The sequence below is a fragment of the Hoplias malabaricus genome, chromosome 1 (genome assembly GCF_029633855.1).
Source record: "Hoplias malabaricus isolate fHopMal1 chromosome 1, fHopMal1.hap1, whole genome shotgun sequence".
In the NCBI taxonomy this organism is placed as follows: domain Eukaryota; kingdom Metazoa; phylum Chordata; class Actinopteri; order Characiformes; family Erythrinidae; genus Hoplias; species Hoplias malabaricus.
Window position 1 is genome coordinate 41,718,446 of NC_089800.1, and position 18,602 is coordinate 41,737,047.

Consider the following 18,602-nt stretch of genomic DNA (forward strand, 5'->3'; position numbering starts at 1 on the left):
ATGAGGGAATTGAATGTGTGTGTGTATTTCATACATTTTAGAGAATTATAATCATTGTTTCCCTCTGCTACAGACAGACAGAACCTTTTAAATGACCCACAACCACATCTGCTAACGTAACTATTAACCATTGCACAAACAGCTCCAAACAAAAGAACAGTTATGAAACACCCCCACAAGCAGTTCTGAATACATGTGTGCAACTAGCGCTCCTTGGCATGAGCACATGGAGCATAGCGCTGACAACATGACCATATGGCAGCTCGGGCCACTGAACCAGGAGTAAGTGATGCATGAGTGGTTAGAACACCCCAGGGAGACCAAGCAACAAGTTCATTAAAAGCCTCCAGATCTGCAACACCCAGGGACGAACTGCCCCTTCTTTGCCCTCTTCCATAGAACCATCCCCATTCTCACCTGTCTCTCATGATGCGACAACAACATGATTAAATTTTTCTTTTTAGAAAACTGTGCCATTCTGTTCTTCAATGCAAAATTAGTACACTGGGTGATGATGTACATTTCTTATTCTCATCTCAGCCATTTTCACATATGAACTCTGAAGAAACACCAGAGAATCAGGTCAGGAGATTTTCCTGAGCTGTCCATTCACACTTCTGACACTGAAAATCTCACTCTGGGTTATTAAACCTTAAAGCTTTAGACATGGGGCAACCCTTGTGCAGTGTGTGCAATAGATACATCACAATTCTCCAGAACATTAGCGGCTCACTTTACCAGAGGTGTACTATGTACAGCATAAAGTCAAGGACGAACACTACAAATGTTGGCGTTCACACAGTCAGCTTCTCCTGTCAAAGTCAGGAAAATTTCTCGGTTACCGTGCATGTGTGAAAGGAATTCTAGACTTTTATTTGCAACAGTATATATTAGAGTTACAACAGAAATTGAGCTATATTGCTGAAAACTTAAAAAGGAATCAAGCTTGACAAAATAGATCTAGAATCATGGGGGGATTAAAGATATATATATATATCTGTTTGTCAATATATATATTCACAAGCAGGGATGTAGAAGGAAACAATACAAACAGTGGGTAAGGCCTAATCGCTAAGAACATGTTATATTTTTTCTATAATTATCTTTCACTTGTGCTTTGGGGCTAGTTAGCCTAGCAGTGGCTAGCAGATTTTATGCTAACACAAGCAGCTAAGCTATTTTTAATTAAACTACATTAAAAAAAAATCATGATAAGAGCTTTGTTTTCAATTTAACTGCTTACATTTTAAAGATAAAATGCCTTTAGGTGTGCTGAGTGAAACTACTGCAACATGAATATCCAGACAACTGCAGATTTTAAGCAACGGAAACGGCTTTAATATTCAGGGAATTCACAGAGCAAAAAGTAAACACTCCAAGGTCGAAGAACGGGAAAAACACAGGCAAATCCAAAGACAAAGCAAGGATAAGAAAAAAAACACAATAAGGAACAAGTCATGTGCATCAAGAGATGCAATATTTAGGAAAGCACAAAGCAAACAAACTTATAAAATCTAAAATACATAAAATGAATTAGTAATGAGAACCAGATCACTGAACAGTTCTCTGATTGGGCGGTGAGCTGCTGTACATACTTTTGTATTAATATCCTAGAACAATCTTTTTGCTATATACAGAGCTCAAAATAATATTCAGACTTAACTTTGTCCTGTCAATATTTATTAAGACCATTCACCCACTATCAAGGTCAGAGACCACACTGCTTCACCAGTGGACAGAACAACAACCGCTCAGACCAGCCAGTGATGCATAGAGTTCAAGCAGTGAGTTTAAAACATTTATTTTAGCAGTCAAAACATTTGCTGCAGGTCAAGCTTGGTTAAGAGCCAGCAAACACAGAAGAGAATGATTAACCACTGAAATTAGGATACATAAACACTTCAAGGCTGAATGCTGGTAAATATAACACACTGACATATGATCCCAAAGTCATAAACAAAATAAAACCTAATTGTTTTACTCGCAAGTGAATTGCAGTGAATTCCAGAAGAATTTCAGCTTTCTTACAGGCTTAAAATTTGGACAGGAGGTGAGAGTTTGGAGAAAAGCCATGTATGCTGAAGCTAAGACTCTCAAAAGCAGGGCCAAAGAATTTTTGCACTGAAGCAGGCTTTCTCAGAAGCCTCATCCACATATAGAAAGGTCAGGTTAGATGCATTCAATGCTGAATAGAGCCAGAGAGTCGCTACAGAAGGGCAAAAAATTCAGTGGTGTCTTACAGAACACAGAGGGGAAATGCTGTTGATCCTACACCTTTTGAAATCAGGCTATTTTCAGGCTGTTTCTGTGGCCCATACACTCTACAGAGCTGCATGCTTCTTAAGCAAGGTCAAAAAATAAAACCTATGAATAACAGTCTCGAGAAAGACACAATTAATACACATATGGCAGTCTATCATAATTATATATTGATATAAGCCTAGTGAAGAACTTCATTTACAGCCTCGGTACATGCAGTATAAGTAGCCAAGAACCTCATCTATAGACACACACACACACACATTTCCCTGAATGTGTATGTGTGAGTGGAGTCGTTCTGAAAACATCTTTAATGCCCTTTCACATAATGCCATGGATCTCTATACAAGTGTCTATAAATCTTTGGCCATATAATGTAAATGTACTCGGTTTTGTTAAAACAGAAACCTGTAGTCACACCTCTTACTAACAAAACTGGATAACAAAGCTTGACGTGTTTGTCTGAATCCTGTATGGTGTCATTTTCCAAATATATCTTGGGCTCAGGTCAGGTTCAAATTTCAGGTTTAGTTTTCACAAACCTGATGTTACTGTTTTGTTTACTCCTTACTTTATTATTTCCTGCTTACTTTCATTACCTTAAAACAGTTTTAAATCTGCTAAGCTGGAGTCATAGGCTAATGTTGTTGACAGAATTTAGCACCAAGGTCCACAAAGTCTGCGTCTGTGGGAAAATTTATACACAAGAAATGAACAGCAAATCGATTCAGAAAAAAAGAAGAGGGCAGCTAAAAGAACTGCATTTGTTAGTGCTAAAGAATTTAAAAATTTCATTGCATTATATCTGTAATATATATTTGTAATTCAAAAGAAAAATAAAGCTGAAATTTTCAATTATGTTAAAAATGGAAAAGAACTGTTCTAATAATGTTCAGATAGTGGCCATGTGCAACATTCATTCATTCATGTTCTGTAACTACTTCATACATTTCAGGGTCACGATGGAATCGAAGGCAGTGCCCTGTAATGAGCGTCAGTCAGTGACAGATAGTGAAATATGAATTAAAAATCATATACATTGTTTTTGAAATACTGTCCAGCCCAATCTTTATATATGTGAAGGTACCATTGATACAGAAGCTTATTAGTATTTTGGAGAGACATATGCTTCCATCAAGATGAGGTCTTTTCCCAGGAACTCCATGTCTATTACAGCAGGAAATTGTCAGGCCTCATTCTGCACAATTTACAACAGAGTGACTTAGTAGACAGTATGTGTGTGCATGAAGAGATGTAGTAGAATCAGACAACACACCAACGGTAAACATATTTGTCTCAGTACTTTATTTATTTATGTTTTGTGTCGCAGGCATTCATTTCTAAATGTATTTATATTTAATATATAGAATTAAGCTTTTCAGTGACAATACTAACCATCTTGTCGATTTGTTTTGAAATAAATATTATATATTATATTATTTTAATAAATAAATATTTATTGCATTTTTAGACATTTTTTAAGAAACGTTTTTGATAATGAGATTTGTAAATAAATAGAGGATTTAAAAGTTCAGGATTAAACAAATGAATGTTAACATCATTCTGTATCAGCGCTGCACAGTGTGAGAACAGTAATAAAAATCATCCTACAGAACATTCTACAGCACCGCTTGATAAATAATTACACAAAAAAGGAGGTAAACCTAACTTGGTCTTGTTTTCCAAATTCTTCAGCATTTCACTTATTTGTAATATATTAAGGTATATTCTGTCTGATTTTATTCATTGCATCTTGTTATAACTGACTAGTTCAGGTCAATTTCAGGCCAAATTTTGATGTTCACAACTCAAAGCTTAAGTGATGTAGTTTAGGTTGAGTTTTGAGAGTATTCTGTCTGACAGGTCTGTATTCAGGTTTACACCAATATTTCAGGTCTGATTACAGCTCTACTGGACACAACTGTCCTTCTACTGCAGCAATATATGACCCCATCAAGCTTAGAGCTTCATAGTGCTGCTCTCAATTAGTGATACCAACTGCACCGTTGTAACAGACAAACATGTGCCTCTAATTAAGTAATGTTTAAAATGAAAACAAAAGCAAAAAACAATGATGCTCTAAACATGCTGTGTAAAATAATGTGCAAATATGATCTAAATGACTATTTGCTAGCTGCCTTTTCTACAACTGCCCAAGGTGACACAGTTAATAAAATATTCAAATCATATTCCATTAGTCATTACAAAAACATAACAAAAAGGAACAAGCAGAGTTTCTGTTTCAACCAAAAGTCTGTTTCGTGTCTAGTGAAGGGCAGTGTAGCTTCCGCCACATCACAAGCATTCAGGAAAAAGCTCCACCGCACAAAAAACTACCAGAAATCCCTAAAGGGTTTATCATCTATAAGCGATCATTTATCCAACTGTTTTCTGTGCCTAAGGACTCTTAGGGAAGGAGAACAACCAAGCAATTAGTATCAGGACTGTCACTACTTTTTATATTAGTTATCAAGTTATCTCACAAAATATCTGATGATAACTGAATAATCAAAATCTTACTTTAGAAATATTTAAACAATTAAAAAGATAAACAGACATGTGGTTAAATACATGAAGATATTAAATGTCCATTAAGATTAGCTTCTTATAGATAAAGAGAACAGCAGAAAATTATCAGTCAGTGCTGATTCAACAAGGTAAATTTGAACTTACCCTGGTGGTGGTGGCAAACATGTACTTGTCTCTGAGCTGGAAACTATCCACTCTTTCCAGGATGACATGGCGGTTTTGCTCACTCTGAAAGAAGTCGGTGCTGCTGAGGATGTTGGAGACGCCCTGGGGCTCATGTCTCTGGACCAGGACTGTGGTGGGGCTGTCGTATGGCTCCACTCCCCTAAGAAAAAACACATAGGACCTCCATTAACCTACAAGATCCCTCCACACTTCACATCAACCCACGAGATCAGCACAAAGATATCATATCATACAGAAACAAATAGTAATGGTTGCTAGTTTATCAGACCAGCTTTCCCCATTCCTCTCCATGCTGCAACACACAGGCAACCTGCCGTAACACCCTCTTCATAAATAATTCAGTAAAGTGATCCTGGGGGGTTCATAGTCTGGTAGATAGGAAGGTTTGGACTATGGATTCTGAGGGCCTGGGGAGGCTTGGGGATTTACTCCCTAGCTCCCTGCCACAAAGGCCAGCCACCCTCCTTCTGTAAACACATTGGGCTGTTTGTTGAGACTGGCACTTGAGGCTTGTAACAGAAGGATAAAAGGATTAGACCAAGGCGAATATACACACAACTGTTGCTACCCTACCACAAATAAATTTCACGAATGGGGCTTAAGCGAGTTCAAAACAGGGTGAGAAGCAGACAAAAGCTTACAGCTTAACGTGCCCTCAACAAGTCTTCAGTGGAGATCCAGGCTAAAGCAGGCCTACTCAGAGGATCAGTACTTAAAAAACTAATCAAAAATTAAAAAGCTTCATAGAGTTAAGGATGCACAAAACCTAAATAAAGCAACTGGAAAACTAACCTACAATATACAAAGAAGAGGTTTATCTTTGTCATGCAGTGTGATAAAATGATCGTACTGGAATCTGCAGATGCATGTTTTAAGTTATATATACGAAAAATAAAAGGAATCAAACATTCCCCCTTATCTACATAATCTATTCTTAATTGGATTTCTGCAGTCATCTTATTATGTAAACAGCATACTCTGATTTCTGAGATTGGTGTAAGGTCTAGAAATGTGATTTGATACGTTTAAAAAGGGCTGGATTTTAGCTCAGTAATCTGATTTTTCATACCCAGATTTCTATTGGATTGGCAGAACATTTCCTATTCATATTCTGAAGTTCTCACACCATTCTGTATCTGAAAATTCATTAAGTAAATACATGTCCAGCAGCTAAGTCTTGGTCTGTAACTCTGTCTGTAAAAGACAGTTGTTTAACATTTTTTTTTGTCTAATATTGAAATGTATGAAAGAACTTATTGAAAATATCAAGAGAAAGAATAAGCTCAGACTTCGGAATGTGAATTTAGTCATTTCATATGTTAAGCTACACCACATTATCATTAATGTATAAGATGACATTCTGTTGGTGGGTAAATCGTTAAATGGTTAAACTGATTAACACATATTTGACTGGTGGAGAACACAAAGTAAGATCATTATCTGGCATGATCTGAGGTTTAAAAGTGTATGTGGATGTGGGTTCACTACTTGGCAAACAACAGGTCACTGTTGCTCTTTCTATCAATGTGTTGTAACTGATTATTAAGGATTATAATGCATTAACAACTAATTATCGACAATTAATACACAGTTTTAAACCATTATTTACCTTTATAAGTGCAGTCTTATTCTAAAGTGTTACCAAATAAGACCCATATTCACAGGTAAAGTGGGTCCATGTTTTGCCAAAACTGCAGCACAAAGTTTATGTCCCGTTTTTCTGGGATATTACTGGCTGTTACAAAGCAGAAATCAGTTTATTTCTGGACTCAGGTAAACTCAGAGTTTTCCCATTATCTGATTTCCCAAGTGCATGTAAACATGTTGATCGGACAAGTCACAAAACTGATTTTGTTCAGTGATGTAGCAGGAAGTCAGCTGTTGGACTGCCTGTTGTTTTTTAATCAAGGCCCAAGACAATAAAAGCATTTCTGCTTTCTTTTATTGAAATGTACTTGCCACCATCCAAAGAATTAAAATGTACTCAATACACACAGTCTGTTTCTAGTATACAGAAATATGAAAGCCAATGTGTGTAAGCAGCTGAACCAGGCAAATGATTTATCAACACAGTGTGAGAATAGATCCTGCACTCGAGTCATTACCCAGAGGACACTGCTGAGCGACATGATCTCCTGCCACCCTCTCAGCATGCCACTCCAGCACATGAAGTGAAACCAGTCTAGCCAGACACATTCAGACATTAATTAGAGGGTGGCGCGCCCAGCTGTACTTGAGATGGCCACCGCTCACTAATTGAGCAGCCCAATGCTGGGCAAACACTGCAGCACATACAAACAAACATCAGCTTCCCCCATTGTTGGGTGTTTATCATTTAGAGTCAAATGAGGACAAAAACTGCTGTGGGTAGGTTCAAAAACAGAAGACGACTTTTGTGAACTGCAAATCGAAGGCATACATCAGCTTCTAAGCATAAAGTTATGTGAGAACATAAAAAGAAAATATGTGAGTTAAGCAGGTAATCTTGGAGGTGCATTCAGTTCCTTTTCTCAGATCTGCATTTTCTCGACATCTTGTACTTTACATTAATTCATTCAGATCCACTCATACAAGTTAATATTTCAGGTTCTTACATGCCAAGTTTTAACTGTACTACTGCCTTAATTGTTTGGTATTCTCTCTCCATCTGTGTGTGTGTGAGTGTGTGAGAGAGAGAGAGAGAGAGAGACAGAGAGAGAGAGAGAGAGAGAGAGAGAGGCAGGTTTCTGCTGACATAGCAGGATGTGTTGAATGTACTCTGTGGGCGGGGTTATCTCCAGCAGCCAATGGCTGACTAGATTCCACCCTCCTGTCAAAACAGGGCCACAGCTCAGCAGTGAAATGTTTTTTGATCTGTAACCTAGACAGCATGACTCAAAAGTGAGGAACTGAGAGAAGCGCAAATACAAAATATTTTTTAAATTGTTTGTTTGCAAACGGGCAGCACAGTGTAGCAGTCACACAGCTCCAGGGACCTGGAGGTTGTGGGTTTAAGTCCCACTCTGGATGACTGTCTGTGAGGAGTTTGGGGTGTTCTCCCCGTGTCTGTGTGTGTTTCCTCCGGGTGCCCCGGTTTCCTCCCACGGCTCAAAAACACACATTCACACCGTAGATGTGAATGTGTGAGTGAATGTGTGTGTTGCCCTGTGAATGACCGGCGCCCCCTGTGAGAGTGTTCCTGCCTTGCACCCAATGATTCCAGGTAGGCACTGGACCCACCGCGACCCTGAACCTGATAAGTGGTTACAGATAATGAATGAATGAATGTTTGCAAAGCTAATCAAACTGTCCATGAGTATGAACTATGCCAGATAAATATGCTATGCTCTTCTCTATCTGAAACCTCACCTTGTAGCTTCAACCCATGGCTACAGTAGTGCCTTGAATAGTCTCTAAGGAGAGTCTGGTACCTTTCACCCCTCCACCGCCTACAACTGCAGGAAACTGAATTTAACTGACATGCAAAAGAACCGAAGAAGTCTGCTATTTTGACATGACGTGTAGGAGCCAATCAGAACAGCAACTTAACACACTGAAAATATCAGAGTCTACATTGACATTTGTGCAGAGCGCTTGTGGCTGAGACTAGGCTTTGACTAAGAGCTTACTGTAAAACACATACTGTAATTATTATATTAATTAAAGTACTACAAAAGGCGGTGTTCCATTTGACATTATATTTAAATGGTGGCATGTGGTTTTGCCTGAAAGAATACAGCTCATCTATTGCTGCAGTTTGTGAACCTCTAGCCCTCCATCAGTGTTCAGTTTCTGACCACAAAAAGTTGTCAGTGAGATATTTTTGGTTTGGCAAATGGCACTGAGGTTGCACTGCTATGCTTGACACACACACACACACACAGACACGCACAGACAGAAAAGTCCATGATAGCCATCACTCTTTGCATGTCCTATTTCTCATTCTGTATCTCCGTGTATGAATCCTTGTCCACAAACAATGGGCTTTCCCCTATAATTATCTGACCTCAACCACATCAAACATTTATGTGGGCACTTGGAAGAGAAAACAATAAATTCAGTAACACCACAAAACCTTATTTACTTACATGCAGTGTTCTAGATGTTCTATATGGATTTTTCATTGGTGTATTTTCTCTATAATTCTTTTTTTATATAATGGACTCTCTGCTTGTCTTACATAACTGTATATGAACAGAATAGGATGCTTGAGAACATGAGAATGGGTAGGTGCATACTACCTTTTAGTAAGTGACTGAACTGCAATTTAGTTTTCAATAAACAATTTTCAAACAATTTTCATAAACATAGGTAAGCAATTAATAAACAAAACAGCAAATATCTTGGTTCAGGACAGTTGGTTCTAACCAACATGAAGTGGTAGTTCCCTGACAGAACAATAAAAATATTATAGTGATGGGTGTCTATTTACCTCAACCCAGAAATTGTCACTGACAGCTTCACACCCTTCTAAGGGCTGTAAAATCTAAAACGTACAATGCAGTTTACAAAAAAGGTATATGTTTCATGGCACAATTTAAGAATGCATCAACTCATGAGTGCCAGAACTATGCCTGTATTAAACTGAAATCCAAACTTGAAAACTATAAAATATAGGCAAAATGCAAATAGGAACTGAACTTACAGGGCTGACAGGTTTGGAGCAGTGCCAACAACACAAGAGAGAGTATAAAAACAGTTATGTACGAAAATAATTCTTGCCTGAAGCAAAACTGAAACTACAGAGAGACAACTTGGCTAATTTGGCACTTAGGCTTCATAAAACATTTTTCATTCCACACTAAACGGAGCAGCTCTGCATTGCTCTGCTGCGGCCGCATGCAACGCTACTAAGATACAAACAACAGCATTTATGAATACAACCCATCCTTATTATTTGAAATGTCTGACTACCTTTGGGCTTTCTACAATGTTATCAGTACCAGCCAAACGTTACATGCCAAATGAATACAAAAGTGCTGTGGCCATGCTCATAAAGCAAAGCAGCACTGGCTGGTTCTGCGAGAGAGCTAACAATCTGGCACCAACAACAGATGGTTAAAAACAGCCAGGAGATTTTGATCTGAGATCTCACTCACTCAAACAGTTGCAAACAAGATCTGGATAAATGAGCCTTATTAATTTTTCACCTACGATAATCAGGTCAAAATAATACGGTGTGGTGTATTGCTGTCAGAAACTCTGCACCCCAGAGCTACATTTTTCTGCACTCCACCTAAATATTTCTGACAGGCTCTTGCGACACTAGCAGAAGTACTGTCCAAAAAAAGCCTGGAAATAAGCCCTGTCTTTTTCCTCAAACAGAAGAGTTTTGCTCAGAAATGAGTCCTACTTTCTCTATAAACCACTCTGATATTTCAGTCAAATATACTCAACACTTGGCATAAAAATAATAAAAATAAAATAAATAAATAAATATTGGCATATAAATAAATAAATAAATAAACAAACAAACAAACCACACGCACATTTGGAGTGGTAGCTAGGCTATAAAAGAGGAATTTCCTGCTTATCTTCAGAACAAGTGAGCAAAGACACAAACATAGGCCCTTAAAATTATAAAAAAGAATTCAAAAGCCTAGTGTGCAGAGACAACTGTTTATATTCCTACTCAAAACTGATCATTTAGGGCTAGCAGAGCAAAGCAATATATAGTTTAGCTTTAACACAAACCCACTGACATATACAATAGTACGAAATATTACAACACAAAGAATGAAATCGAAAAATATAGAGCTGTGAATAATCACACCGAGTACTGTGCAAAAAAAATCACAGATCAGCTATTAAGTTCATGTTTTCATTGCCATCAGGGAATAAACAGAAATAGACATACTTACCAGAAAATAACAGAAGCCATGAAAAATAAATATCACATTTATAAATAGTTGTGTTTAATGTGTCTAATACTTAGCTTTATTACTGTTTCCAGTCTTTTTCAGGAGTTTTACTTCTGTTCTATTCCAAAGAAATATGACTATTTCCAGTAATGTCTTTGTTTGTAATTTTGCTTTGCTTTTATCCTTTTAGTCTTTTTGCTTTTGTCAGTAATGGCTTCTTGACCTCAACCCATAGGGTCAGCCCTATAGCTGTATTAATGAAAGCTTTGGGTGCTGTTTATCTAGTGATGACAGTTTAGATGTCCTACTATGTCTTTTATGGTTGGTCAGGGGTCCTCAACCTTCATTGTGGATTCCAGTGGATTATCTTATGTCTTGAAATTAAATAAACGAGCAGTATTCTCTGATTTCTGCATAGCACTGTGCATCTACATTCACTCTTTCACTGTCTTCAGAGACAACTGTTTGATGGACATAGTCTTAGAAGATCTGAATGTTCACTGGGTGTTATGCGTCAACATTCATTCCTTAGAAGTACTTGATTCGGGCTATTGATCTTACCAGAAGTAGGACTTGACATGTTCTTGAATCAGCACCCAGGTCTCACCAAAGTCGTCAGATTTCCAGAGCTGCCAAAGGAAAAAAAAGCTGATGTGAGAATGAGAAACTGGGATTAAACAGAGTAAACACCTCTCAGAAATAAGTTTGTACACTGATGAATCAGCCGCGCATGTTTGAATAACTGCTGATAGCCCAATATCTCACAAAGTGCCTTTAATGCAAAATTTAAAAGGCCACAGTCACTACAGAGTCAGAACACTAAGATGAAAGGATCCTGCTTCTTAATTGGAAGCAGCAGCAGCTATTGCCCAAGAAGACTCACTCGAATTCTTGTTCATTTTCTAGTGTCTAGGTGTCACCAGTCACACTCTACAACACTGATGCAACACCTCTGAGACCATGTCTTTTACAAACCTGCTTATTAGGATGTGAACTGTCATAGCCCAGGACCAGATTGGGCCTCTTGCTGTGCAGTAGCAGATCTGTGGGCTTGAAAGGAATAGAGAAGCCCTGGACGTTCTTGCAGAAGTCAAAGGTGTTCCACAGGTAGCTGTTTGTGGTGTCCGCAAAAAGGTACTTCAAAAGAAAACATGAAAGTATAGGAATAAAATAAAATTTTTACATGAACAAAGTATAACTAAATAAATTAAATTCAAGTTCTTATTTCAGTACATTCCTGATGAATCCCCCCCAAGCCAACTTCTGTAAAAAAAGAATCCTGAGAAACATCAAAAGCTCTAACTACATTAAACAAAAAAACCTCCTTAAGCTATATTAGAGGAAAATAAATAGCCACTCTTATTATGCAATTATGCATTTGTAATTCTCTGTCTGTGTATTCCATTTCATTCTTTATCCATGTGCCTTCCCCATAACCTCTATCCTCTTAATGGCCTGGATTTGGAAGCAGGACAGCTCCCACTCCAGAATAAAGACTCCACAGAGGAGAAAGCTATGAAACACCACACTTGATGAGGATTCTGCAGATTGGAAAATGAAATATACATAAGGGAGGAACAGAAACAGAGAGAGAGAAAGAGAGAGAGACTCTAATACTCGTGAGAGGTCAGGTCTGTGTATAAGTGAGATATCTATCTTAATTTTGCAATAACACTGGATGTTCAGTATTTCTGTACAGAACTAATATGTCAGCTTTTCTTATATCGGGCAAATAATTCATGCAAAGATAAGCTCTCTGCTGATTTATTAGAGCGGTTTATGTCCCAAATCATAGTTATGATGCTGTTGTGTCATTGCTGCACACTGAATTCCTGATGCAGGCTGGTCCTCAGCAGCATTGCATTATTCTCTAAACCCGAAGAGCCACAATGCAGTATTGCAGTGTTCCCTGAGAGCAGAACTACAACTCCCATGAGCCTCTGCATCTGGCAGCTCCTCCCTGGAGCAGGCAATTATACTGGGTGCCAAGGGCGACAGCTCTGTGCTATTACTCACCCTGCTGCACAGGGCCTTGTGAGGGAGGCAGAGCTTAAGAGATATTTTACCATGGGAATTATGGTCAGACCACTGCGGCAGACGTGTCCAAGACACCGTGACCTTGGCAAACATCTCTTGACACTTATGCTCCACACAAGGTTTCAAGGAGAAGAAGATAGTGATACTCACCCGTTTGTTATCAGCAGGACTGTGGTAGAACTGGGAGATCACCTGCTTCTTGCTCTCTTTCTCACCAGACAACTTAAACTTCTCAGATATATGTGTGAAGGTGGTTCCATAGTCATAGGACACATAGATCTGTTGAAGACATGTAACAGAGCTTTAAACTACAGGCATATTATTATGTTGTTTATCTAATTCAGCTTCTTTACTCTGTTTTTCTGTAGCTACAGTAGTAGTCTATGGTGCTTTTACACTGCATGGTACCTACTCTACTCAGCTCTACTCATTTTTTGGTCAATGGTCCCTGGTTGATTTTCCATTAGCGGAAAAGCTTGAATCAGGTAATTAAAACACCATTTCTAATGGGAACCGCAAGCTTTGGAAACCAAAACAACAGTGAGGGTAACATTAAGAGCTTAATTTTAAGTATGTTTACTTGTTGTGTATTCGTCTGTTTTTTTTGTGTGTTTTGGGACTGAACATAGCTCTGCGCACCAGTTCAGACAGATCACTGTAGTTTTTGAGAGTTCCTTATTGCTCCATCCAGCTCTCGCTGTAGTATTTCATCGTCCACAAATCCTAGGAGAGTTTGGGCAGCTTCAAAAGGCCATGGCATTATTTTAAGAACTGTCATTGTGGGTCGGATATAAACAAAATATTATCATATTTTGTGTCCATTATCAAATATTACAGGATCCTTACTGTAGTGTGGAGATTTTACAAACTGCTAGACTGATGTCTGCATTTCATTGTGTTTGACAAATCTCTCTGGCCAATCAGTGCTCTGCAAAATTTATGTCAAATTTACATAATCCCTAAAATGCCTTCCAACTCACAATATTCCAAAGTAAACTGACCCATTATACTGCATACATTACATGTCCAAATATGCTTATAAACATAATAAGTGAACACCACTTTAGACAACTCTGCACATACATATCAAACAATTCCAAATTAAAGGGGAGTATCTGCATTACTGTGATTAACAGTATTAGTATTGTGTCAAGCATCAACATCTATATTTGTCAAGACAGCATAACTACAGAAAACAAAGAAGATTAATGCATGTTCACCATATTTAGGCCCAAAAAAAAAAAAAAAAGACAAACTATGCATGTTGTTGCAGACCATGTCCTAATTAAGAAACCTGTATTCAAGCACATGTACTTATGTGACACCAATGTTGTCATGAAACAACTTTAAAAAAATGAAATCATGTTACTTTTTGAGAGTTAGTTTGTATCCATTGTGTTCGACATTTTCATCTTTCATGCTCTGCTTTTATGCTGAGACACAATAGCAGTGCTAATAAACAGATCTTTCCTCTCTAACAGTATTAGTTCCTGATCTCCAAAAATCCTGAAAATTCTGACACAATCTGCTGACTGGAAACCAACCACAAACTCCTCCCAACAAAAAATCATTTTCTCTTTAATTCAAATGCTTATTTGGTTTAAATATTACCCTGATACAAATCAAGCTTCTCTATCAGACTCGTTCTGGTTTCTGATGACCTCAAAACTTGTAATAAAGAGGACACTTCATCAAGGCTGAGCTTTTGGCAATTATAACTGAAACATGACTCTTGTATATTTTGAATACCTTGCATGACACACGGTCATGTCCCAATTTACAAGTCAACATATCAGCATCCATGAATCTATTCCAAAAACAAAATCCTTGATCATTTAATGCCTTTGTCAGTTTCGCAGGGGTCTGCTACCATGTAAAAGCATTAACACTAGGACAGGATGTGTCTTTTGGGCCAGCTGGAAAATAGGGTTTAACAGCACATGGTGCTTTTGGAGAGGTGAACCTAAGCGGCTGGTTGTACTGCCGGGATTGAGAGTGATATAATCAAAGGAAGAGTCATGCACAAAGCTGTGAGGAACAGATGGTGCTTTTTTAATCTGAGAGACTGAAAAAGCAGAAGGACACCATGAGCATGAGGCATCTACACTTGGTTACTGAAGTGCTGTGATTCTTATCTTACAGGAAGATGACAAATTTCTGCAGTGAGATGGGAGGCCCAACTAGAAGTGCTTGAGAACTACTCTTGGGACAAATTTCAGTTGGGGGAAGATTTTAACAACAGCAAAAACAAAGGTTTTCAGAAACTCGCAATATGACTTTTAATGTTTAACATGTTCTCCTGATGAGCTCATGGCCCTCCTCCAACGGTTCTTGGCTGCAGTGTGGAATACCTAATAATTAACTTTCTTAAGCAGAATATATATATATATATATATATATATATATATATATATATATATATATATATATATATATATATATATATATATATATATATATAGTTCATATAACCTTGTTAAATAAGGGCTAATTTGCCCATTACTAATTTAAAGATTTATGTACTTTATCCTGTTCAGGGTCATGGTGGGTCCGGAGCTTCACCTGGAACGCACCCCAGACGGGGTGCCTATCCATTAAAGGGTATCATACACTCACACAGCAGCTCATATACTCACACCAGTGGATACAACAGCCAAACCACCTTCCAATGCATGTTTTTAGACAGTGGAAACCTGACACCCGGAAGAAACTCGTACAGAGACAGGGAAAACATGCCAAACCCAGACAGACAAAGAGTGACCTGACGCAGGGATTGAATCTGCAACCCCAGAACCCTGGAGATTTATGAGAGTGACTTTATTTGTTGCACCACCTTGCCACCCTTGAGATTTATTGAGTTAATAGTATGAACTATTTAGCACAAAATTATATAGTGGGCAGCAGAGTGGCGCTGCAGGTAATGTCGTTGTCACACAAGTCCAGGGTTCTGTGGTTGTGTGTTCGAGCCCTGCTCTGGGTGACTGTCTGTGAGGATTTAGGTCCTCCCAATGTCCATGTGGGATTCCTACAGGTGCACCGGTATCCTCCCACTGTCCAAAAACACACGTTGGTAGGCGGATAGGCGACTCAAAATTGTCCATAGGTGTGAGTGAATGTGTAAGTGTGTGTCGCCCTGTAAAGGACTGGTGCACCCTCCAGGGTGTGTTCCCACCTTGCGCCCAGTGATTCCGGGTAGACTCAGGACACACAGCGACCCTAAACTGGCTAAGGGGTTGCAGACAATGAATAAATGAATGATTACATTGTGTATATGTTCTTGAACTATACTAAAAAATTTATTATAATACTAAAAAAAGATATTGTAAAAGTAGTTTTCTGAAATTTGAATATATATCAGCATTTCTAAAGTTTCTACAATGATTCTTTACTGAATTTTTTTAAACTTGTAGCTGTTCAGTGTCCTATAAATAATCATATTATTTTTTATTTGCTCAGTGAAGCATGCTGCAATGTAGTTTATCAGGATAATGATACACACTGTCATACTGTCTACATCTAGACAGGCTGGCTAGACACTGCCTACACCTAGACATGCTACACTCTAAATTCACCAAGTAGACAAAGCAAGGTATCTACAGTAACAGAGACAAACCCAAACCCTGCCATTTGAATTCAAACCATATGCTGCAGTTCTATCGCCCTTCCAAAGTCATTCATAATTAATGAAATTTCATGTCATTTTGTTAACCAGAGAACTAGAACTGCAGACGTGAGAGAATCACTGTACTCTGGGGAGCAGTGACAGGAAATGTCAGGCACGTCAGTCAGAGTAAATAGGATGTGGTAAGAGAACACGGTGACATGTCGGCTTTTAACTAAATTGTGCGCTCACCGAGCTGCTCTTGGGGTCTGTGGCTCCAACGCTGTCTCTGGCCAAAGCTACAATGACATTGCTCTTCTCTCCAGCCCAGTGGACCACCATCTGGTTATGGGAATCATTCAAGTTGGCCTGTAAATTGAAAAACAACAAATGTCACTTGAAAGTGCTGTAAATAGGAATGAAGGTCACAATCAAACAATGTGCCATAAGCTCATTTAAAAGGGCTCATTTCCTACATTTTCCATGCATTTTATTTTCACCCAATAGAGATCCACTTATCACACAGGCATGGGTTAATGAATCCAACACCTTATAGGGCAACTAATATTTACAGTTTTTAAACATAAACAAACCGTATGTTACGGTCTATAAGATATATGTAAATAAGCAGGTCAGGTTTAAATACTCTGTGCGATCTTCCCCATGAATGCGACATATGTACTAAATAGGCTGATATGCAAATATATTGGTTTCCTTGACAGTACAAAGGCTATAAATACAAAGCAGGATATTTCGCAGTATGGCATTCACACATGGACTGAGCAGAGTGGACTGGAAAGGGAAAAGCATGTTTTGGAAATTTAAGAGTGTTTACTCACCACATCAATCTATTTTATTTCAAAAAGGCAAGGAAAAAATCTTCCGTGACACAGACCCTTTAAATTAACGGCACAAATTACTTAATGAGTTGTGGTCAGCATAACTGTGTGACCGCAAGCTTAATGTCAACACACTCAGGTCTCAAGTTACATAGAGCCAAGCTCTTAAGGTCCTTTCCACTGGATCCTCCTCTGCTCAGCATAGCTAAACTGCACCATTACAAACGTTAAAGGTAAAACGGCTCTCTGGGCATTCATCCCCAACACCTGCTCTATTTGCTCCTGTTGCATATCCGCAAGTGATATATTAGCCCCATCACCTGCTTTGCAGCCTGACCTTATGTATTAAGATATTACACAACCAAAAATCACCCTGTACCAAGAAAAGAGAGACAGAACCCAGCACTAGCTAAAGCAGAGCGAGCGGGAGTGAGAGAAAAGTGTGTCAGCTTTTCATTCCCTCTTCTTGCACTCAGCGCTCCGTGCTGAGCAGCTTCTCTCATCTTTAATTCAGAATTCTGAGGGGACTGTGGACTTTTCAGATGAGCGCTCTCCTGATACGTCTTCCGTGTGGTAAAGCGAAATATTACAAACCAGCAGCTTTTCCCTTTGTGGAGTTAAAGCTGTTTTTTTTTTTTTTTAACTCCCTACCGAAATTATTACAGCTAAAAAGAAATACCGTTGCCTTCAATGATATTAGTAACAAAGGGTTGCAGAGAGTTGAAACAGAATTCATTAATGCACTATTGTAAACATGTGTCAGAGAGATCAGTAAGAGATTTTTTTTAGAAATTTTAAAAAGTTTTTAAAAAGGATTATTTAAATACTTATTTGAAATTATGTATTCAACACCTAAAATATTCTGCTGCCTCAAACCAGAGGCAAATACAATTTAATAATGAAGCACACGGAAGGTTTCCCTAAGGGTTTGCAGGCATTTAATGTCATCTATTATGATCCAAACAGGTCACCAGATCTTTGAGATTGGCCAAATAAACTCCAATCACATGTTCATTCTCTCTCACTTCAACTCACTTCTAAAACCAGAGGCATATTTGAATGGGCCATGACTCTGCAGTAAATCTCCAAGGCTTTTAAGCCTGAGCGCCTGCAATGCACGAGCAGCGTTGCAGAACAACTCCACTGACACAGCTCCACTCAGAGTTATGGGGCCATTAAGACCAAAAGCTCTAGCCAGTTGCTCAAATGAAGTCTTGGTATAAGGCATTAAGCCTAATGTCTCTTTTTACAAAAGTTCTATCCACACATTAAAGTAATTATAAAGAGATTTAGAGGTCTGACATGGTTCAA

General features: G+C 38.4%; 1 protein-coding gene across 2 annotated transcripts in view; it reads right to left on the reverse strand.

Annotated features, from left to right (window-relative positions):
• Positions 1-18,602, reverse strand: part of sorl1 (sortilin-related receptor, L(DLR class) A repeats containing) — a 64,602-nt gene that overhangs the window by 39,088 nt on the left and 6,912 nt on the right. For both annotated transcript variants that reach the window (XM_066662677.1, XM_066662672.1), the window contains exons 2-6: positions 16,705-16,821; positions 13,002-13,130; positions 11,790-11,951; positions 11,376-11,443; positions 4,933-5,113 (exon numbers count right to left, since the gene is read on the reverse strand). In XM_066662677.1, the coding sequence (XP_066518774.1) occupies positions 4,933-5,113; positions 11,376-11,443; positions 11,790-11,951; positions 13,002-13,130; positions 16,705-16,821 (657 nt within the window). The remainder of the gene's footprint in view (positions 1-4,932; positions 5,114-11,375; positions 11,444-11,789; positions 11,952-13,001; positions 13,131-16,704; positions 16,822-18,602) is intronic.